Raw genomic sequence first — 24,751 nt, forward strand, 5'->3', positions numbered from 1 at the left:
AAATAGTGCTTCGAATACGGCAATACGCTTTAAAACATGAGTCTTGCCTGCCTCGTTGGTCAAGTGGTCGCAAATAGGATTGCCGGACAAGATCGGAGAGGAGCATCGGATTCCCAGGTCTGACAAAGTATTGCTGCACTGTTTTTGGTTATTTAAAAACTTTTTCAGTACATACACGGAGTATGGAATTGTGCCCAGTATGTGGCAAGAGGCTCACCCCCTATTTCATGGGACTTATAACACAAATGATGAAAAGTAATGTGCACTTTTACCCACCCCTTCGGGATAAAACGCATTACGTTACTCATTTAACATTATGATTTTTTATTTATCAGGGGTGCTGTTTATAATGTTTTATTCTTTGAATAAGAAACCCTTAATTTTTTACTTTTGCTCGTACTTTTTATGAACCAAATGTCGTTGTTAAGCTTATATCAACATAGCTATTAGTGCTTACATTACTTTTTATTATCTTAAGTTCGTTCTGACGTAGTCGTTAGTTTTTAATATGACATAATTTTTTTTGTACCTAACCTGTGTTTATTATATAAAGTCAAAATACTTATTAAAATATTTCAATTAAAACCAAAAAATCTTTGTCAACTAAAACTATTTTGTAATTAAAGTAAACATTACTACTTTTATGAGAGTATACAATTTTGGAATTCTACCTAAATAGCAGTATAGAGGTTCACGGCAAATGGCAAAAACCTGATTAAAATACTCATACATATACTTACTCGTTCTTATAAAAGTAGGTTCGATTTCGTGTCACGTTAAAGATTCAACGTAGTAGAAAAGTTATTTGCTACGGCAGCGTAGGCGGCGTAGTACGAGTACTACGAACCGCCTCGTCAGCTACGCCGTAGCAACAGTTCGTAGCAGTTCATGGCTAACTTATTCACTTGATTATAACTTTGACTTGGTGTAAACTAGATTTTTTGTTTATATTATTCATTGGTTGTCGCCGTCTTCAAATTGCAAGACATGCCATTTTATTATTTATATTTTTACCAAAATAATGTACAGGTTTTTATATACGTGTAGGTTTTTTGTTTTTGATGGGGAAAATCATCCAATGACAATTATTCCACCTTGGGCGAGGCGAGCGGCAGTGTCAGACTAATTAAAAACCACCCTGTTCCTACTTTTACTTTTCAAGCTGGAGCCCGGGTAACACTCTAGGCAGTCCGCAGCTCCAGGTCGATTATTGACAATAGTAGTTTTATGATTACGATTTAAGATCGATTAGAAAGTTATTCTTTTGTTTTCTCATCAGATTACAAGCAGATAACAACTGAAAGATACATTAACAACGCATTAAAAATATGTGAAGTAATTTTATCCTTACATTAATACTCCTTGGAAGATAGACGCAGGAAATCTATTGAAGAAAACGAGCAATATAGGTACATTATAATCCATACCCACCAAAGCCAACTACCTATAAACTTTAGCGAGGCATTATTCCAGTCTGTTGCCTCTCGAACTTGTAGCGAGGCGATACAAAACATACATTTTAATACCAAACACCGGGCACTATGTATTCAAATTGTATTGGAAATTTTATAGCTACTGGTAATGCCTTTCATATATTTTTGAGATGAAGAGGAATACTAAGAGCAAAGATAGTGTGATGACTTATTAAGTTTTGTGAATAAACTGCACGTATTTTTGTGAGTAGGCAAGGCGAGATGGAGTATCAAACTCTTACTGACTGAAAACCACCCCGTTTCTACTTCTGCTTTTTGAGCCAGAGCCACGGTGGCCCAATAGGCAGTTCGCAGCTGTTCCAAACAGCAGGTTTGGATGCAAGATAGGTGACCGTTTCATCACTTATTATTCCCAAGCTATAATGGCTATTTTTTATATTCGCTATTCAAAAAATCGTAAAACTTATGGGTAGTTAATAGTTCGTAAGTAATAATAAGTTGAACTATAAATTTCCTACTGTGAATGTATAAAATGTGTAAACAATTTATGATTTTGGCCATGCAATTATGAATATATGATACTTTATATCCCACGGGAATCCGGGTGAAGGCGGTAACAAAAGGTGGTTGCCAATAAAAAAATAATCAAGCAAAAACTCATAGTACAATTAACAATGTTCATCGATACCTGAAGAATGGACATATTTTATCAGAAAAAAACTAAAATTCAAGGCATCTACATCAAACTCAACATTAATTTACTATTACTCTAAATAACCTAGTTACCATACTTAGGTCAGCAAAATAAAGCTGCCTCATAATATATATTACCGTGACATACATCAGTAGCACGCCTCTACCTTTATTGTCGGCTAGAACCGAATTTCAGTGGATCGTAATTAGTTTGTGGGAGGCTAAAGAGGAAATTCTGATGCAATACCGAATAATAGTTGTCATGTATGGTTTGGCAGCTTTGTTAGCTGGGCAGATTGTTACAGTGATTGAGCTAGTTGGCTGTGGGGAACTCGAGTCAAATTTGTGCTGTAACATCATATAAAGCGTTGGTTACTATGTTACTGTAAAGAGATGTAGGTAGGACAAATCAGATGCATTATGCATATGCATAAATGGATAAATTTTCAATAACTACGTTTTGGGAAAGTTAACTTCTACCTCCTTCATTGTTCTTTTATTGAAGTGGGTTAAAATAAGGTCGTTTATCAGGTTAATCGCAAATTTACATACGCACTTTAAGTCTTTTAGTCATAGGAAATCTATTTATTTCATGTACTAACTTCTGCCAGGGTCTTCGCCTGCGTTCTCTTGAAATAAAAAGATAAATATGTCAACTCATATCCTATCATTAAAATCCATTGAGCAGTTTCAGCGTGATTGACGGAGAAACATTAAACAAACGAACTTTCACACTTAAAACCATTGTGTGATATACTACATATAACATATTACTGCTGCTTTGTAAAATGAAAGGACTGGGTCAGATTCTGTTACAAAAAATCACTTTCAGGATTTTCAGTCCAAATGATAGATGAAACTAAAACTTTGCTCGGACGCTATTAGTAACAAATGCTGCCCGTGGGACATATTCATTTTTTACTGTTGGCGACACAAGATTTACACACCTGGTCCACGTAAATCATGTTATGCAATGGTCATATGTGGTCTAGACTGTTTAGGAATTCCCAAATTTATCTATGAGATAAAGTAAAATTTAGAATCTTTGAAAGGCAAAATCTAGAACCTATTTTTTTAATGGGGCAAAATTATCCAATGATTTTTCCTGCCTTAGGCGAAGCGAGAGGGAGTGTCAGACTCTTATTGACTAAAAACCACCCCGTTCCTACTCTTGCTTTTTGAGCCGGGGCCCGGGTAAAACCGCTAGGTAGTCCGCAGCTCATTGAATAAACAAATAAACTGGAAAATAGGAAAAGGAAAATACACTGGTTTTCGTCATGTCAAAACTCTTTACAGCGTGGGCGTCAAAAACAAAAATTTTCTAAACGAGTTTATAATTACCGACATTTTATTTTTCATTTTAATTAAGCCTGAAATTCTATTCAATGTTTAAAATGAATGCTTATTTAACTAACTAATTAATCATTAAACAGTACCAACAACCAATGTTTTAACCGACTTCAAAAATAGAAGGTTCTTAATTTGACCTGTAGGTATGTAAGACTGTATGTTTGTGTGCGATTATTTTGCATTTAACTGAACAGATTCTGATTCGGTTTTCATCATAGTATTTTTCAGACTTACAAGATGGTTTTAGGTGTATTATCTGACTTAAAAATGTAGGATCGTGTGTTTAAACAAGTGTGTTGAAATCTAAGATTATTCTACCTTTTTGTAAAGTATGAATATTGAATACCCTTTGTCTAGACGTAGCAGTCCTGCCGACCCCTTTTGCAAAACACGAAGCATCTAACGTGATAAATTTCAATACCAATATACACGATAGTGACCCATCGACTGTTTGTCTAATGGAAGAGTCCACACTAGGTAACTGTTTGTTCGACAAAGCATTTATTGCGCTATGAATCACGTACGTGGAACAAAGGGAAACCAAAAAATCCAACCGTTCCCCGTTATACACACACGATAGAAACTTTTTTGATAGTGATAGGATTTGATGCTTTTTCGTAGTGGGTATGAAATGGAGATTGATGTATACCTGTCGCTTGTAGGTTGGATGATTAATTTTATTTTTATTTTATGCTTTTTAATCCTCGATTGTTCAAGTGATTATATAATATTTCGTTGTAGTGTTTAATTATTTATTATTACTTAATTAAATTCTTTAATCCTTAACTTTTGAAAAATTGGAAAATTCTGCGGAAAACAAGCGAGACTTTTATTCGTTGGGCAACGAAATATTATGGAATATCCAGTTTTTCGAAAATTCTCAATAAATTTACAGTCTATTTTATTTATTATGTGTATTAAGGCATATCAACTATGGAAACACATATATTGAATTAAAATTTGATAGAGATACAGACTAGCGTTTATATTAATTACAGATTTTTTTAGAGAGAACTACAGAATCTGGAATAAGAAAAATTTTTAGCTTTAGGCTTCCCTCATTATAAGCAAGTCATAAGATAACTAGTGTCCAGTGACATTTCAGCTCATTATTCCAGATAAACCTTTGGCAGATACATAGCAGAAGATAACTAAAAGGTTATTTATAAAGCAGTTACAACTTAATACTGATACGGTTTGGGAAGAAATTCCAAGAGTTTGTGTAAAAAATCACGTCCCAGCCAAGATTTACGTCTCTTATCTTAGAATCAAGTCCTAAAATAAATAAAGCTTTGTGAAAACCCTTTTTTAGGGTCCCGTTTGATCTGTGGCTTATAGTACTTAATTATGGTTATGTTATAAGCGTAGGTACTTTATTTTTGGTATGAATTTATTGTAGCTTGATAATATTAAGTTTTAGACTGCTAATCGATTTCGATTGTGGTGGCCAGTTTGTCTAACTGGGGTAGTTCACTACACGGGACATAATATTATAGTGCATAAGTGTGTGTGCAAACGTAGTGCATGAACAATGCAAGAACGTGCATTCTTTGTTCTCTCACACTCTGAATCCGATTGGACGGTTAGACTGATACGTCCGGAGAGAGGTCCAAAGGCTTTACGTGATTTCTGAGGCACGGCGGTGAAACAACGAATTTTCTGACTTCGAGGTAATAATGGTCATTTTACTCAGAAAATGCCATACCATCATCATTTTTTGACAGGCGCGGGATTTGAAACTGCGATATGTTTCACAGTAACCGGTCACCCAACCGGTGCGGTAACCGTGTAGTCAGAAGGCAAATCTACCGTTAATGTCAGTTACCGGTAACTCTTATAGCGTTTAGAAAAATTAAACTAAGTGCTGCTTGGCACAAAAATTAACATATTACCGGTTTCTCTGAAAACCGAAATTACTTCTTGGGAAAAGGTTTTACCACAAAACCTATTAATTTCGATAAGAAATACTATCACAACTATAATACTTCTTGAGTCAAACAGGCATTTGATGGAGGCTGTATAAACGTCCCATGTTTCAATATGTCACTTTATATCTGAAATATTTTTTGCTTTGTCGATAAGTAGATAAGTCTCAGAGGAGCTTATGGTTAAGTAGAGGCTGCGGCTTTTGGGTCAAGTCGTGACCTTGTACATATTATGTTGCTTTCATATTGAGAATTCTTTGAAAATCAAAGCCTTGTTTGTTAGAAAAACTAGACTTTAGCAGAATCTGTGTCTTTACCAATGACTTTAACAGAAATGTGCTATGCTATGTTGCTGTGGATACATTTATCTCCATCAATTGTAATCATTAGTACACATAGCTTAGCACTGGTGGAAACGGACTAAGTTAAGCTATGATTTCTATGTAGCAAGATACGTGCTATGAATGGCTTTCATACTATCGTTACTCGAGCTGCGCATCTTCCTCGCTCAGCTACATAGCTTAGTATCAGTTGAAATGGTTACACAGTTTCACAGCTTAGCTATTACATCTTCGAAGCATTGCTACATAGCACATCCCTGGTCGATAAGCAATCTTATATTGATTTTGGACTAAAATGGAAAATGTAATTAAAATGAAAATTAAAACGTAATGAGCACCTCTGCCTACCACTTCGGGGATAAAAGGTCTGACTACAGGTGCCAATATAATAATGCTATAACACAAACCCTATCTTATCTATACCTATCATAAATAAACCCATTTCAACGCCTACCATAAAGCTAAAACGTGTTCAATAAAGCATTAACTTCTGTCCATATCCCATTAATAATTCCAGGACAATATTCTCAAATTCACGCTTGATCGAACGAAGACAAAGCGACACTAGTGTACTACAAAGCGATGTATTCAATTTTATGTATATTGATTCTAGGATCCGATAACTATATTGTATGGGTGTGCTCTCATACATAAGGGTCAGTTTCGCATAAACTCGTAATGTTGAGTTTTGGAGTTCAGTGCTTACGTTCAGAATGTGATGGTCCCTATAAAATTTTCGTCCGTTCTCGTTTCGCTTTGGTGAATATTGAAATACTGATACACTTGTTACATAAAACTGTGTTTAGCTATTGACTGATGTCTTGAATATATTTACTAAAGTGAATTGGTTGTTCAACTTGTTTTATTTTAAACGTCGTGTCGTCTATTTTGGATGTGTTTATAAATACACCTCAATATACAATTTTGTGTATCACACAAATGATGATTCTCTGTGAAGTTGAACCTGTGAATCGTTACGCAGCAGCTATCAGTCCAGATAGCTAATATTTTTTTTGTTTTTAGGGGGATTTTCAGACTATGTCTTCTCCCGCCTTAAGTTGCCTTACCTTACCAACCTTGTGCACTTATTTTCTTTGCATATAAAAGCAAAAGTTTGTGACTTCTTGCGCATAATTTTTACTCAATCACGTCAAAACGGCTGATGGGATCAGGATGAAATTTCGAACAGGGGTAGATTATGGTTTAGAATAATACATAGACTATTTTTTATCCCACGGGAACGCGGACAGAAGCTAGTAATTTCATAAAATGTCAAAAATATCAAAAATCTCAAACCTTCACGTTTTTTTAAATCTGACGTGATTTAAAAAAACATACAGCGCACACGTGTTCCAGGAAAAATATGATTAATACGACAGGCGTGACGTCATCAACATTTTAATTTCATTAACAAGTAAATTATTTCGGTGGGCCCACAGTTAATGATCAAAGTTAAAGTCAGACGTGTGGAAGAGGTTTAAATTAGAACCGTTTCTTTATTATTGGTTTATCTTTTGTATGTAAAACTGCGGATGTTTGTTTTGACGCGAGATGATAATTTAATTGAGTTAGGTCAAGTCTATTACGAGGATATACATATATTTAGGGATTATATCATCTCGAGGCTTAATTCCTAGTAAGTTTTGGCCTGGTATTGCTGGCAAAAAAACTCAGAAGAAGAATGTATTAAATAAATAAATGTGGTTGCTACATGGCATTCTGTCTAATAAAATAAATGAGAGCGAATTGAGCCTCTGGTAACTTCTTTTACATAGTTAAAATCCAACGCGGGTGTTATTGCCAGCTGGTTTCTTTTGAGACCGTTATATCACTCCGGTCGGCACGGACTTATTTGTATTGAGGCATAAATCTCTCACGTTAATATTTGCAATGTTATATTAAAAATGATACATACCTGCCGATACTGATGAAGCACATGTGCATGATGCTGGCTGAGCACGCCAGCACGTCGCACGTGACGTACACGTTGCACCACACCACGCCCAGCGGCCAATAACCTGGTCAAAAACATAATATTAATTTTATTGTGAAAAACATTCGGTAAGGATACCTACAAATTTTAAAATTTCACTCAAGTTAATATCTGTAATTGGTGTATCACACAAAGAATGGTTTCGTGTTGGAATCGTGACTGCAACGCTAACCTCCCAATTGAATCGTTATCGTATCGTAATAGGGATGATGACGGCGTATGAAAATTAAAAATCTGTTTAATCTAGTTTATTTAGACCGTCTGTTAGGCAATGAAAAAAAATATTAGACACGTATTTTTTATTTTGTCATATAAGATAACAATACTTAGACAAAACGAATCAATCATCAATCAAATAAATGTTTGTGCTTAGAAGTAACGTCATGGGATATTTCAAATCGATATATCTTTGAAAGTATTTGTTTCTGCAAGAAAATAAAAAATACGTGTCCAATATTTTCAAATAATTAATCAAGCCGGACAAAATAAAATAAAAATAAATAAATACATTTACAGAAATTTAATAATAGACACAACTCGAAGAAGACCGAACTACAACATAAATTACACATGTGTTCACACCCGTACTTAATTTATTTCGTAACAACAGACACTTGATGTGCTCGTGCCAGCTCAAATCAACTTAGACTTGACGTATTTTCGTGGAGGGGTGCGCAATATATTTACAGTCACCTAAAATTGGATTCCAAGATGGGAGGCATAACTTTTTTACTATTCGATCATTTCCTACGAATTTCCATACAACTATAAGCAGAAGATTGCTTCCTGCTGACGAATATGCTGAATTCAATGGATCTGGTGTTGAGAATACGATTTTCATGACCCTTGTTGCTGGTACATACGGGTTGTGGGGTGTGTGAGCATTTTTATTGGGTTCTATCATCAAGATATGTGCTGATATTAGTAAAACCATTTAATGTAAAGAGGTCTTCTAACACTGCCTCGTTGGCCAAATGGTTGCAAGTGCGCCTACCGGGCAAGGGGTTTCGGGTTCGATTCTTGGGTCGGGCGAATTATTGCTAGGCTTTTTTCGGTATTTCGAAAATTTCTCAGTAGTCTGGAAATGTGCCTAATATATGGCAATAGGCTCACACCCTATTTCATGGGACGTACAACATAAATTTTGAAAAGTGTGTATACATTGTGCATACAGTTGCATTACGTGAAAATGTGCACATTACGGCATAAAAAAAGAAAAGGTATTCTAGTACAAGCATCACTTCATGTAAGTTTCTTGTTCACCAGACCCGTGTGACACACCAGTTTATATTAGATACTCAATGTCGGCAGCGTTCATACAAATTGGTTGAACTTTCTCTCATAAAAGGCTTGCGTTATGAAAATAGGGACAATTTGTAAAGCTTTACAACACCTTTCGAATGAAATATGTAGCCTTTCTGTGGAGATAAATATTCTATGTGCAAACAGATGCGATCTGATGCAGTTTTCATGTATTTTCTGGGAGCCTTTTTAGGTTTGCCTGTCTGAGTGATATGTGTGCCGTGTTTAAGACGCAACGTAGACTTACCGCCGTACTCAGAGGCATTTAATGGTTACTTAACCCAGTCCTTAGCTATTGTTTTAACAAAACCGTTACTAAGGAATAGTTTAAGTAATCATTAGATGTCTCTGAGTACGGCCATCAAGAATAAGAGTGTGTGCCAAAAATCAGATTGATCTATCGTCAGATAGGGAGAGAAATTTCAATTACTAAAGACTCAAACAAACAAACAGGGCAACAAGCTAAATAAAGCTAAATAATAACCGTTTAAAAACATGTGCAACTTACCTAAGAATCCAGGAATCGCTCCCATCGGCATCACGAACAGACTGACCAAGAGATCAGCGATCGCCAGCGACAGAAGAAAATAATTCGTAACGTTTTGCAGTCTCTTATCTAGACACACAGCTAAACACACCAATATATTACCCACACCACCGGCTATTATAAATACTATCACAAATAGAAAACTCCAATCATAACCCACTTTATCCACCACTTTTTCGGTCACATTCCTAAAGTCATAACTACATTGAAAACTTTCCACTACACCTAAAACTGGAGTGTCGTTTAAAACGTCAATGTACAACGTCCGATTTCTTGTTTCCGTGTAGCAAAATAGGGTATCAAGGTCACAGAAGAAATTGGGGAGTCGTAGCCAGAGGTTCTTGAGAGCACTTTCGAAGATGATGGTCACCATGTTTAGCTTGAGGTAAGGGCTGCACATTGTGTGGTTGCTATTAGCATTTGTAGTATTACACGTAGTGCAAGAGTATGAGGTTTCATTTTGTATGTCTATGTTTAATTCACAAGTGTAGTTGATGAAGGTGTCGTCTGTGGCGCAGTCGAGCCCCGAGTGTGACTCCCCACACCCTGTGCCTTGGGTCAGATGACATTGAAACTCTTGAAACGCTGACTCCAGGAATGTCAGGTTATTCATGTCAAAGACCATGCTAGGTCACATTTTGTACGCCGTCCTTGTTGGTCATCTTTCGGTGATCTGTAACAAAATGAGAAGAACTGTTAGTTATGTACTCTTTAATGGTTTTTTTGAGAGGGGGAAATCATCCAATGACTTTTTTCGCCTTGAGCAAGGCGAGAGAGAGTATCAGACTTTTACTGGCTAAAAATCACGACATTCCTACCGGTAAACCCGCTATGTAGTCCGCAGGTCCGGGTCACTCTTTAAAGGTTAGGTCTTTCTATAAAATCTGAAGTGTGACTTTTAAATAAATAAGTTAAGTCTTATAAATACAAAATATGACGATGATAAAGTGTTATAGAAAAATGTTTCATTTTAACATAATTAATAACGAACGTAATTTAATTTACCATTATAATAACGTTACACCAAAGTAATTCGACGTACATTAAACAAAATATTATATCAAAAAATAAAATGACAAATAGACGCTGTAACAAATGAGTGTTTAATGAAGTTTAGATTAATTACAGCGAGCAAGTTGTTGCCGTCAGTGTGAGAGCGTTCATTAAACGGATAATGGTAATAAATTCTAACTTCATTTAATTTTAGTACTTACTATTATTCAAAATGTAATTTCCTTGATGGTATCTATTAAGTTGGTAATACTTTATGTATTAATGTTAATTTAAATAGAAATGTTATTATTGACTACCTCATTTTGTTATAACTATCGTGAGACATAATAAATTAATTAAAAATCACGGTTTACTCACGTAAATTAATAGAGAAAAGCTCTACTAGTTAGAGTAGACTACGCGACATCGCCACGTCTACGCACACTTCTTATAAAGAGTCCCTCTGTGTCTCGAAACTAGTAGAGCTTTTCTTCAGTAATTTACCGTGATTTTTAGTTAATTTACATCATCTTGGTTGAGTGGATTTTGAAAACTGTTAGGTTTTTCGAAGTTTAATTTCTAAGCAAGCATGGAGTATTGAATCGCGACCACCAATACAATTTTTTACTAAACAATTTATTAACACACACCATTATTATTGTGTAAAATTCCTATTCATAACTAAACTACAAACATGCAAAATTCAACCATAAATCAAAGAGTAACTAATACATTTTTCAACGAAGAAATCCCACAAATCATTCAGCCATGGCCGCGAATGGCGCTATAATTCAAAACTTCAAAGCAAGTCTTGCTTGGAAGTTAAAAACGTGATTTTTTGCACGGAACATCATGGCGTTTGTGGATACACTGTGTTTTAGTGATGGGGAGATTCGATATGATTCGATTCTTATGAAGAATCGTGGGTGATTCAATCGATTTTTGAGTTGAAATTGTGTGTGAGACAAAATGTGAGTGAATTATTATGTTATCGGCTTACTCACGTACTGTTTTGACGAGGAACTCGACTAGTTTCAAGCCATGCTAGAGGCTCATATTCATGAGTAGCTAAGGAATAGTTTAAGTAATCATTAAATGTCGAAAGTTACAATAAAAAAAAAAATGTGAGTGGTTTAAATTTAATGTCAATCTAAGTACTTGTTTCACAGTGTCTGGAAAACCGCTTTGCATCAGATAACTTTAAATTAAGAACGTAATTTATATGCACTATCTGTCACATAAGTTTATCGTTCACTTTTATGAAGGTAGTGAAACAGACGCTAATGTTCAAATACTCAAACGCCACTCAATTTTAAGTCTATCTCAATAATTTTTCTCACTTCACTATAAATTCTTTATAAAATGACAGAGATATCACGACATTTAAGTACAATTTAAAATTAATTAGCAGATCAGTATTCGGGGGTAAGTCTTGTGATTGATTGTTATAAATATTTTAATCTATCCTTTTTAAGTTTTTATCTCAATTATAGTATTGATAACGGCAACGTGGGACCGCAGAAAACAGTTCAGCATGCAAAGCATACTATATACTACTTAATCGAACTAAGTCCCTACGATGGCTTTAAGATAAGCCAAAATTTAGGTCAGGGATCTGTGGCCTAGATGAAAATTATCTTTAAATCAGTCATGTATAAAAACTAGATGTTTACTTAACAAATAAATAGGATTATAATTTCTATTCCCAAACGAGCTAAAAAACTCCCATCTCTAGTTTCTACTTCAAAGCAAGATAAAGTGCACTCCACTTCGCATATTAACGGACGCGAGGCGAGGATCAAGAATACAGAAGCGCGGTGGAGTAATGTGAAGCGATGCCCTTTTGTTTTAGACGAGATCTAAACAATAGTGGATTGTTTAGAAAGGGAAACCTGTTTTCATTATATATTTTCTTCTTTTTATATTTTGTTCTATTTTTTTTTCGCAGCAGGCCCACGATCATGGCTGAAATATAATCTAATCTATATTTTGTTTTAAAAATGAATGGTGGGGGTTTTAGCTGGATGGTTGGGTGTTCAGTGGTGTAATTTGAAAAGTCATAATGATATTTTCTTCTGTGTCGTAGGCGTGCTAAAAGATCAATAACAAAATTACTCTCAAGGCCGTTTTCATTAACATCACTATCTTTTAACTAATAGTTATTTAACGTGAGAGATCACCTTAACTAACTCTTTGCCTGATGTTTGTTTTTACCAGACTGTAGGAAGGGTGAATATTATTTTTATATTAAAATAGTTTGTTCTCCACGAAATTGTCATACAATTTTACATTCGTTACATTTTTATAGTCAATTTACAAATTATAAAGTTATTTCATGCTATTAATAATTATGTTTAGGTGTCACTCATAGATTAATGTTAACCAAAATGTCGAGTTTTCGACTAATGATTTCGTTTGTGCACTGACAAGCAAACTTCATAGAAATCTCAAAATTCCCTTCAACAAAAACACAACAACTTTGCATTATTTACAAAAGGCAATAAACAAAGTATATGCAACAACCTTGACATAATAACATAGTTGATTGCTCGCACATAATGAGCGTAAAACAACGAATACCGACGCTCCATCGGCATACTTAGCGCGGATACCGCGTCAATTGGAATGGAAATGACATGGCGTCTTGTGGGTTAAGGCGCAGTTTGTTTAACGCGGTGTCTTTTGTTTTGTTTATGAAGGTTACATAATTTTTATACCGTAGATATTTTTTTTACTTCAGATTAAAATATTCTTCAGAAGGAAATTCATGCGTAATTTGTTTGGTTTAACTGTTAAACTTGCCTCGAATCTAGATGTATGTAGATGATTTAATGTAATAGATATAATTACTACGGGTATTTTAAGGAAAAAGTAAGTATATTTTGCTTAATACTGAAATAGTTGTCTTTATGATTTACGTTAATTCTTTATTTCAGTTAAGAAATTGATTGAAGGTTGGCTGCTTTGGTTCAGTCTTATTGTTCAACTTTAACCGCGTAGGTAGTGGACGTGTCAACAGTTTTTAGAAAATTACTAAGTTCTTGATGTCTGGAGCCTGTTTGCGTAAAAGTATAAGCTTCCTAAAAGCATCGTAGACATACAAGTTGTTCGTATACACTTCGTAAGATTGTAGGCTTTGTAATATACTTCAAAAGAAGTCGAGGAATGTGTTTCCACCAGCTAATTTTCGCTCCATCACTCAAAAAGACGGCTTTGCTTGGCGGGTAAGATTCCACTTTCTTTTTCACCGATTCAGAGTTGAAGCTGATACAAAGCTACAGTCAGTATTGTAGTTTTTATATACTGAACTGTATGAAACTTATTTGTGATATAATAATAAGTAAAATGATATTTTTCGTATTGGACAAATAATTTTATATTAAACTAGTAGACTCTGTGAACTTTGTTTTAAAATTTAATTTTTTACGAAAGAACCTTCTCCTAATAATAACAATAAAAAAACAGAACATCGGTTCAGCTGTTCTCGAGATTTGCGCTCATAAACAAATACTACGATCCATTTTTATATTATAGATTTAATTTTAATATTATGTTCAAAGACATCAAGACCGAATAATTGAACATGTGAAAATAATGAGCCAAAAATAGACTATTAAGCAAATAACAAAAAGGAATTACTCAATTATAGGTTTTAATTTACAGGACATAAAACTCATTTTCATTTACCCACAAACTGAAACCCAACAAAAAAATGCTTTAGTCTTTTTGACGAAAATGCTTTTTTAATACAAACGTCAGGGGTGGCAAACAGGGCCTATCAACACCGACGGTACGTTTTGCAGTGAAAATTGAATAAAACAGAGTGGTTTTTTCAACACGCTGCCGGCTTTCATAGTATTCATTATTGTAAATAATTCATAACTGGCTATAGATCGACCAGTATAAGCTGAGCTCTCTGCAATGTATATAGATTCCTGTTTCTTTATTGGTTTTGATTAAGATTAATTAAATACTTTTTGGAAAAATAATTTAAAATTGATGGATTATTCTTATAAACAAGCAGACGTATCGCCTGATGGTGGTTACAAGTATGTTGCCGGTCTTTTGGAGGTTAGGAATTTAAGGATTGTTGGGGAATCGGGGACTGGGAAGATTGGAAAGGGGGGAATTGGGTCTGTGGTAACCTCACTCACAAAACTAAACATAACGCAAACTCTAAAATTAAAATCGCTCACTTCCCAATCTTCCCAATGCTTGATTCCCCAACGACCTTTAATTTCCTAACCGGCAACGCACTTGTAATGCCTCTGGTATTTCGGGTGTCCATGAGTGACGGCGATTGCTTACCATCAAGTGATCCGTCAGTTCGTTTAACTACTTATTAGCATAAAAAATCGATTCATCCTCGATATATTTACGTTACAGCAAATAGTCATAAAAACCTATCCACCATTTCACTATCTTTTCAACTAAAAGCACCCGCTATTTTCCAAAACACAAAACCTTTAGAATCCCGTCAGGTGTCAAGTTATCTTGGTTAACAAGCTCAGTGAGAAAACAGCGATTGTGTCGAAACAATACCACGGCTAGGTGTTGCTACAGCTTTTAATAATTCAGCGAGCGGATCGAAAGCAAATATAATTAAAAAATTGTTAATTAAAAATGTACGGTATGTGTTTTATTTTAATTTCATATATTATGTTTGTGAGTGGTTTGTTACATTTTATTTGGAGGAAAACAGTCTAATTATTTTAGGGTTGAATTTTGTTACGAAGGTAGGTATGTTCAATTTTTGAATTTGGGAAATTATTAATCGGTTCTGTTTGTTTTTTTGTTTGTACATGTTTTTAATGTTTTTGTTTTAATAAATCGTTTCACCGGACAAAAGTACGAGAAGAAGAAGAAAAAATAATTTCAAATAGGTATAGTGGCGTGATTATTAGTCTTTCTATCCTAAATCTAGACTAATTAATATAATTGGATGAACGCGAAACTTATCAAAATGTTTGAACGCGCTAATCCTCGGAACTACCAGCCCAAATTGAGTAATTCTTTTTGTGTTGGATATTCTATTTAACCATAAATAGGAACCGAGTAGAGTAGGTGAAACCACGTAGGGATAGCTAGAGTAATTAATAAGCATGAACCGAAAGACGAAATACCCAAGGGTTAAATCTCCTCTAGTACAATTTAAATCAACAGAGACACACATATACACATATTGTGTGTAATATCACAATTTACATAGCGTACAGTTAACTCGGATGCATCTCATTCAAGTTTAACGTGTATTCCAAGCAATAAGTGATGCATGCTGACATTATGAGCTATGTCAAGGACATGCTATAATAGAGTTATTGTCGGGCGGGGTAACAGTGTCCGCGGTATAATCTGTGATAAAGTACAAATATGTCTAAAGTATCTTTTATTTGTCATGTGCCTCAGACAGAGTTTTTGAAATGTTCTAAACCTAAAACGTACGCAACGTACTGTTGAATTTTATTTTTAAAATTTCATTAATTACTTCAGGATTTTATATTGTGACTACTGTGGATCTGCTTGCAATTTAAGTCTTTGACGTAACGTAGAAAAATAAAAAGTTATTTTAAATGTATATAATTAAATGAAGTACTGTTGTGTCTCTTTGACCGATTTTCTTTTACAGAACTTCTAACAATAGGATACATTTTTAATTTTAATTTCGCTGTAAATATTTTTTCAGCATGCGATTTGCAGCACCACCCTCCCGCCTATAAATTATTACTGACGCAGCAGAGGTGAACCACAAAAACACATACACGACACGCAACAAAATACTCGAACCATACTCGACATATTATATTTCGTTCAATTCAATATAACAGGTAACTCGGAAACTTCAGTATAAGGTTTAGTAAGGTTACGATTACAACACTGACATATTACGAGAATGTACTAAAAATCGCTTACACAGCAACCACACCTCACATACAAAGGTTATGTGATGAACTCCCACGTAAATGAGAAGATGAAACGCACCGAAATTGCCTCGTCTGTCACGGTCTAAATCCAGATATAATTTTATAAAAATAAATTCTTAATTCTTTCACTTTTTCCACCTAAAAATTACCTACGTGTAAATGAGGAGACACAATTTTGTTAGTTAAAAATATTTTTGCGTAGCTGTATTTATTTTTTAAGTAAATGACAAAACATGTTCCTATTACTTATTTTTTGGGTGTTAGTTAGTGTGAAAATTCATGGAAAGTAATGAAGTTTGACATTTAAAAAATATTTAGAAAGTAAATATTTTGGTCAATCAATTTCCTGATTTTTTTTTTAATATAGGTACATATAAAAGTATAATATATAAGCGTTATAACAAAGGAAGGACTAAAGCACAGTAGTCAGAAAAAAGAACTACTAAAGAACATAAAGAAAATTACAAATGACAAAACGAAAATATTTTTAACATCTCAACAGAATAAAATATCGATTCACATTAAAAACTAAATGGATTCCAGCGTCGTATTTTATTAATAAAAAACTGTTCTGAATGCGATTTTACTTTGAAATTGCAGTTTTACGAGAGCATCGTGTCGGAAACTTTGTTCAAGATATTTTCAATAAAAGATAATGATCTTAATCAAATAGAATAATATTACTACCAACTATGCTTTTGTTTGCCTTTTAAATGAAACTTTATTTCAAGTGACTTTAGGTTAATTATTGTGTACAACAAAGCCTGTTCTGTTGTCGTTGTCTTTACTCTTTTGTTTAGTTCTACGTTTTAATTATATTCGTATTTATAATTCAGTGTTTTGTTAGCTTACTTGTGTCTATTTATATTACATAGTAGCTAATCTAGCTAAAAGAATAGAAAGCTTATCAGTTTTTTTTTTATTTTCTCATTAGATTCTCGAGAGTTTAACCTTAATGGAAAATAGTAATGAATAGTTTGTTATCGTTTTTATAAAGAATTAATCCTGCAGCTCGAATTTGGTCACCACCGAGTCAACGAGTCTTGAAGATGTTCTGTGGAGCAGCAAGACATATGTCGAGTGGTATATTGCATGTTATAATTATGTGTGTTTTTATGTTGCACCTCTGCTGCATGAGCATTTAATTGCTGCATGCCGCATGCTAAAAATATATATCTATAAGCGGAAAGACAACTAAAAATATATTGTATTGTAGCATAGATTTCCACAAAGTAACGCCTGATTCTATTTTATAAAGGAAATCTTTAATATACAATCAAATGTTCAAGAGTCAAATCAATCTTCTACGCAGAAGATAACTATTATAAATAGGTACCACAACATTTTCCTTCAATAGTATATAGTGTATACGCCTGACTATTGTCATAAATCACACACACACATCCTTCGCAGAGTAACAAAATCTCCAAAACCAATAATACTTGACATCGACGCACTCTAGCCGAACCAACGACCCAATCGACACACTGTAGCAATAAAAACGAAATGTCCGAACAAACAAATCGATTTCCACCACTGTCCACTTCAATTAGTTTTAAATCGATTTGCTACATCACTGATTCGATATCTCGATTCCTTTTCAACGATTCCTTTCCTTTTACTTCAAAACGATTCTAATGACGTCATCTTTGAAGTTCTAGTTTGTACTTTGAAATGATCAGGCTTGTTTAAACGAGGATTTTTTTATTCAATTGCCTTTAATGAATTCAAATGAGTGATTTTTTTGAGTTAGTACTGAGTGAAAGATTTTTTGTAATTGTGAAAGTTAGATCGTGCTAAATTGTAAGAATAATGAGCTTCTGATTTTTGTGATAAGTAGATATTTAGTAGCAACCGAGTGTTTAGTATTACTTTAATTAATTACAGTTTTTATTTTGAGGAAGGGAAATCATCCAGTGGCTGCTCCCGCCTACAGCGAGAGGGAGTGTCAGACTCTTACTGACTAAAATCTATCCCATTCTTACTCCTGCTTTTCGAGCCGGAGCACCGGTAAACTAGCTAGGTAGTTTGCAGCTTTGTATATTTAGCTTAGGAGATGTTATTTATAAAAAAAAACTAAAAACTTATTTAGTTCTAAATAGTGCTTTTAATTTCTAAAATTATATTCCAGATACTAAAGTATTTAGAACTATTTTTCATACTACTGATTTACATTTCCATAATAATATCCTGCCAGTACCTACATTTCCTGAAACCGCATTTTATTGATAAAGCGTTCTATAAATAGTGCAATGGACAAAGCATGTCAGTCCAGCAGACCCTCATCCTTTAATGTTTGGCTCTCAATGTACTGTCCGAGCAAATTGAATGCAGTAAGCAAATGTTTACTAGTGCTGTTCCACGTTACTATCGATAAACTTAAATGTAATAAAGATATTTAAAGTGTAGAAAAGTTAGCACGAATAAGCCGGCTCGACTAGAGTGACACCACGGTGTCACAGAAAACCAACGTGAAACAACGCTTGCGTTGTGTTTGAAGTTACCGGAGGCGGAGGCCCATGTACCCGCCTTCCCAATACCCGATTCCCCAACAAGCCTTAAATTCCTAATTCCTAAAAGACTGGTAACCTTGTAATGTCTCTGGTGTTTAGGGTGTCCAATGTGTCCATGGACGGCGGCGATTGCTTTCCATCCGTTTGCTCGTTTACCGGGTTTACCTTCGTTCACATAATATATATTTTCCGGTGTCTATATTTTCCAAAGTCTACTAATTTGGAACTAACTACAGTTATTTTTACGACTATTCCTGTGATTAAACGTTTTTGTTTTGATCAAAGATCATATATTATTGACAAATAATTATTAATTTGTCAAATAGAATCAGTTTACTTTGCGACTCTCTTTTTATATTTACGCAGACTTAAAATAGTTTTTGATTCATCAAATAAATATTTTGCTATAAATAAACTTCTTTGGTATTCTTGGTATTCACTATTTACTACAAACAATAAATAAAGAGCTCTCACCACACACTAAATGAATAACAACCAATATCAAACACAAACAAAATTAAAACAAATGGCGTTGCAATAATCATTCATCAACAGAACACATAAATAACTATTTATTTAATAAACTGATCAGTATAATTTATGAATCATAACAATATTCACTGACAACCACATTTCAATATTTTATACAAAGCGTCGAAAATCTTCGTGGAAATCATATCGGAAATCCATTGATGCCTCCTACGCCAACTCTACGTCTATTTGTTACTGTTATATTTAATTATAACGTGTGGGTGTCCTACAGATTGTCTGGATTAAATGGTTGATGTCGCGGTAATACATGGGTCTTAGTACGAATGAATTACTTGAAATATTACCCGTAAATACGTGGGTGGCCATATTGATTTATTATTGGTTATGTGGGCGGATTGTTGCACTGACGATAGAATAGACAATATGTATATGGCTAATATTTGATAATTGTGATCAAAATTATAATTTTAGTGGCAAGTGTGGGAGAACCATGCTTTGGCACGAATGGGTAGGCTCGACCGGAGTTATTACTCCGGCTGTGGTATTCCACAGCCTTACAGAAAACTGACGTAAAAAATGCTTGCGTTGTGCGAAGGCCTAATTACTCCCTCCTCAATCCTTGATTGCCCAACAACGCACTTGTAACGCCTTTGGTGTTTCGAGTGTACATGGGCGACGAAGATTGCTTACCATCAGGCAATAAGACCGTTTACCGGCTTATACCATAAGAAATTCTTTCAGAATAAATCTGAAAAAGTTATTATCTATTGTTTTATGCTGTAAGTATCTCATTTTATACATGAAAGGACATGCTATTCATGCTACAAAGGAACATAAAATCATGAAGTGAATACGAGACTCTCCTCAAAACAAGTAACTTACATCAAAGCGGTAATTCATCAAGTTATTGACAGCAAAATGCCTTCAACGCTTCCACTTTACCGCGTAATCCGAAGTCATCATCTCTCCTTTTGCCATTTTAAAACCCTCATTTGTACCGTTTGAATCCCATATCTCGTAAAAGGGGGAACTCGGTAAGCAGTAAAAAACTATTCACATTATTATTCAAATCACATTCCTTATTTCCCATTTTATTGTGTCGTTTTGTGTCTCGGAATAAATAAGCTGAGGAGTTTGCTTCGTGAGTAATAATTTCTTGGCTCACATAAATTACTGCGGGAACTAGAACTTATGATATGATCAGAATTACGAGTAAGATACGTTTTTTTGGTGAATCGTTCGCGTCTTTATAATCGACATTTGACGCTGTAGATAGGTGTTTTTGTCACACAAACACACTTTATACTCAAATAATATTTGCAACGTCACACCTTTTATTCCCGAAGGAGTAACCAGAGGTGCTCATTACGACACGTAATGCTGCTATACAATGTACACCCACTTTTCACCATTTGTGTTATAAGTCCCATGTAGTAGAGGGTGAGCCTATTGCCATATACCGGGCACAATTCCAGACTCTGGGCTACTACTGACAAATTTTTAAAAAACCGAAAACACCCCATCGATACTTTGCCTGACCCGGGAATCGAACCCGAGACCCCTTGTACAGCAGTCGCACTTACGACCACTCGACTAACGAGGTAGTCAAATAATATTTCTTTTACAATAATTCAGTAGGCATAATGATACAGTTTATCAGTAACGTCAATAAAAATGAATTTACAAAATAAAACATTAGTTACAAGGAACAAAGCATAAAATACATTAGCACGCACCGTATGATTTAGTACGGTCATGCCTTGTTGTAAAATATTACAAAACGATTTTCTACAATAAAATAAAGCTAATATAAATCATAACTTTGACAGTGCAAAAATTTTACCGCACATGTAAAAATAATTTTAAAAGAGAATGGACGTTTTTAATAGTCCTTGGTCCAAGTGGTATCGAATGTTGATAGTGCAATATTAAATAGACACAAAGAGAAGAAGTTACTATTTAAAAGTAAGTCCTATTGCTAAGTATTATTATATCCTGATCCGGAGCTGCGGACTACCTAGCGGGTTTACCGGGGCTTCTGAGAGACCGTGACCACAATAAAACAAATCCTGTATATTCAAGAGCTAATTTATGAACTAGATTTCCACCGAAACCTTTTTTATTGGTAATAGCAATAATTTCCACCGACACCTTTTTTATTGGTTTGTTAAGCAAAGATGTAGCCTACGATGCAGCACGTCTACTCACTAGTAACTATTCACTAAACACTTGAATTTGGATTTCTATCAAATCCACCAGTTCTCCTTTATCGATATTTGTTATCGTATCGATGGTACATCACTAACGCATTCAACAGTAGAGCTGTCGTCACGAACTCTCGAGTGCACGAGTGCTATGCGACTTGACACGGTCACATAACTATGTACAGTCGCGGTGTAAAGCTGTTATATTATTTATACACAAATCTTAGTGCATTGTTGTTGGAATTTTACTAAGCCCATTATGTGCTAGGAACAATAATATTCAGGTGTTGCGAATTTTACGAATTTGATACCAAAAAGTTTCTTATAAGTTCAAATGAGTGTACATTACACATAGAGTAAGACTTAGCTTGTTGCAATTAATTGAATGAAATCATAGACGCTTTATAAGAACTTAAGTTACCTAACCAAATAATGGAAGCATATTATGATAATCTTGAAAACAAATACTTAATAAAAAAAAATCTAGAAAAGTACTTGCCTAGCCCATCACTTAAGAATATTTCATGATTTTTGTGAGTTAGTTAAGTAATGAAAATATATAAGACACGTAATTTTTATTTGTCACATAAGATAACAATATTTAGGTAACACAAATAAAGCTTGTAAAGCAAATACGTAATTTCTACGTATAAAACGTAGAAAGAACGTAAAAGTGGCATAATATATCTAAAAAAACATTAGCTTCCGTTAAAAAAAAAAATACGTGACAAATTTTAAAAAATAAACTACAAGACGGACATTAAACTATAAATTACTCATCTACCTTATTCCCATAATTTTTCTGCTCCATCACTACCCCATTTAACATACCTGAAATAATTCTAAATACATCCCCCTTTAACACAAATCAATTTAATTATGAAATCCATCCTCACACGCCGTACAAACCTTCTGTACACAAGACAATACACACGGAGTGCTCAGTAATTGGAGGAAACGGAGCGGCAGTCTTAATTATTTGCAGCATGATGTAAGTGGTATTACATATGCATCGGGATTAATTCCCATATTCCATGGAATAAACCGAGATACGTCTCGTGTTGTATGTGTCTGTATATGTGTTTATATGTTTGTGTAGACGGTTTAACTGTGTATATCTTACTAATTATATGTTTGGTTATGTAGGTAGATGATTTTAGAGTGTCTGTGTATGTTATCTGGGTATGTCTGACAATTTATACTATGTATGTATGATTATGTACTAGCGGATGCCTGCGGCTTCGTTTGCGTGGATTACGAATTATGATTCGATCGATTAAGAATTCTTAAGGACAAAAACCAACGCATATTTTATAAAAAAAGGTTCAAAATTTTTGGTGGCTCATTTTCCAATTCACTCATTTACCAAAATATTACATTATTTTGAGTTTAGAGTTTAGACGACGAAAATAAAATCTCAAACAAACAGTTCATTCATGCGATGTACAAATAAATTCTAGTATTAAAGTTATTATATTGCAATTTTATTACTGAGATCAAAGCGTCTCAGTATTTTTGCAAGACTTATTTTTCAGGGCAATAAAATCTATTTTTGTGGCGGAAAATTGTATTTTTGTACTCACTTTTAAATATTAAGTATTATAAAAGATTGACAAAATGTTTGCTTTCATCATTAGAAGTGTTAATTTTCTATGTAATATTTATGTACTCGTACGTCAGTAAATGAAGTAATATTTATATACCATCAAGATGACTACATAATATTTTCCTCGAGGATTGTAAAACTCACATTAAGTGTTATGCACAATTATTTCTCGATCTCATACATACAACCTTTGAATGGAGCCGTAATAGGAACCGATAAGGGTCGTTTAGTATACATTGTACATATCATCAGTCTGAAAGACTGCACGGTTGGCGCGGTGGCTGGGCAACTGGCTGCCGTGCAACGTGTCGCGGGTTCGATTCCCGCACGGAACAACTCTTTGTGTGATCCACAGATTGTTGTTTCGGGTCTGGGTGTCATGTGCATGTGGAATTGTATGTTTGTAAACGCACCCACGACACAGGAGAAAATACTAATGGGGGGCAACGTTTAAAAAAAAAATGTTTTACTGCTGGGCAAAACTTCTTCTTAGATGGAGAAGACAAGTATATACCCTTCTTAAAAGATGTCAACTAACTTGTGACTACTCAAGTAATGCGACTACGACAGTGATCGCTTACCATCAGGTTATTCATCACCACGAGTTTTTTTGTTATGAAACCGGAGGCGTACACGCAGATGGATCACCTGATGGTAAGCGATCAGCGCCGCCCATAGACACCCGCAATACCAGGAAGGTTTTAGGGATATTAACTGTCTGAGTAAACACTCGAGTGTTTGCTGTGTGTCTTATGTGTTTTTATTTTTAATATAATATTGTATTGTTAGTAAATGCTACTCAATTTTAAGTTGTGCTTAAATATCGTGCTATCTCTTTTTTTTTTTTTTCTTTCATTTTATAAAGAATTGATAGGGACAGAACTAGTTTTGAGAGTGTTTTAAAATTGAGTAGCGTTTGAGTATTCGGGCATAAGTCTGTTAAAAAGGGCCTCTAAGTTTAATCCGTTTCTATTAAACTCCCAGTTCGATTACTTTAAACGTAAAGCATACTTGTAGGTACTAAGCGTACAGAACCATGTTCAAACAATTTAACGACTAATTTACATTACAAGATATTACACAAGAATCAGAATGCGGCGTTTGTAAATATATAATGTACAATAATATTATTATACATATTTGTTCAAGGAACAAGTTTGAACTTGTTCATTTGTTCAGCCTTGAGATTTGTTCCATCTCCTATTTGAATAGGAGTTATTGTTACTATGTCCCCTGATATTTATTTGTCTGATAACTTTTTTGGTTTCTCTCACTTTTGTGTTTGGTTTCGAAGTGATTATACCATATAGATTAAACTCATGATACTTAACTTTAACCACATATTTGTTATAATCTTGGTAGGTAATTGGGCCTTCGATAACCTCATTTTCACAACGAAACACAAGGCAAGCGTTGTTTCACGTCGAATTTAGGATAG

General features: G+C 34.4%; 2 protein-coding genes across 3 annotated transcripts in view; one reads left to right on the forward strand and one right to left on the reverse strand.

Annotated features, from left to right (window-relative positions):
• LOC118262463 (5-hydroxytryptamine receptor 2B) overlaps positions 1-24,751 on the reverse strand; it is a 119,915-nt gene that overhangs the window by 42,244 nt on the left and 52,920 nt on the right. The window contains 2 exon segments of the mRNA XM_035573834.2: positions 7,658-7,760; positions 9,546-10,257. Of these exon segments, the coding sequence (XP_035429727.2) occupies positions 7,658-7,760; positions 9,546-10,209 (767 nt within the window). The 5' untranslated portion in view covers positions 10,210-10,257.
• The window catches only part of LOC118262919 (uncharacterized), a 401,080-nt gene that overhangs the window by 20,403 nt on the left and 355,926 nt on the right, over positions 1-24,751 (forward strand). The gene's annotated exons all lie outside the window — the stretch shown is intronic.

This window comes from Spodoptera frugiperda, chromosome 12, assembly GCF_023101765.2.
Source record: "Spodoptera frugiperda isolate SF20-4 chromosome 12, AGI-APGP_CSIRO_Sfru_2.0, whole genome shotgun sequence".
NCBI lineage: Eukaryota > Metazoa > Arthropoda > Insecta > Lepidoptera > Noctuidae > Spodoptera > Spodoptera frugiperda.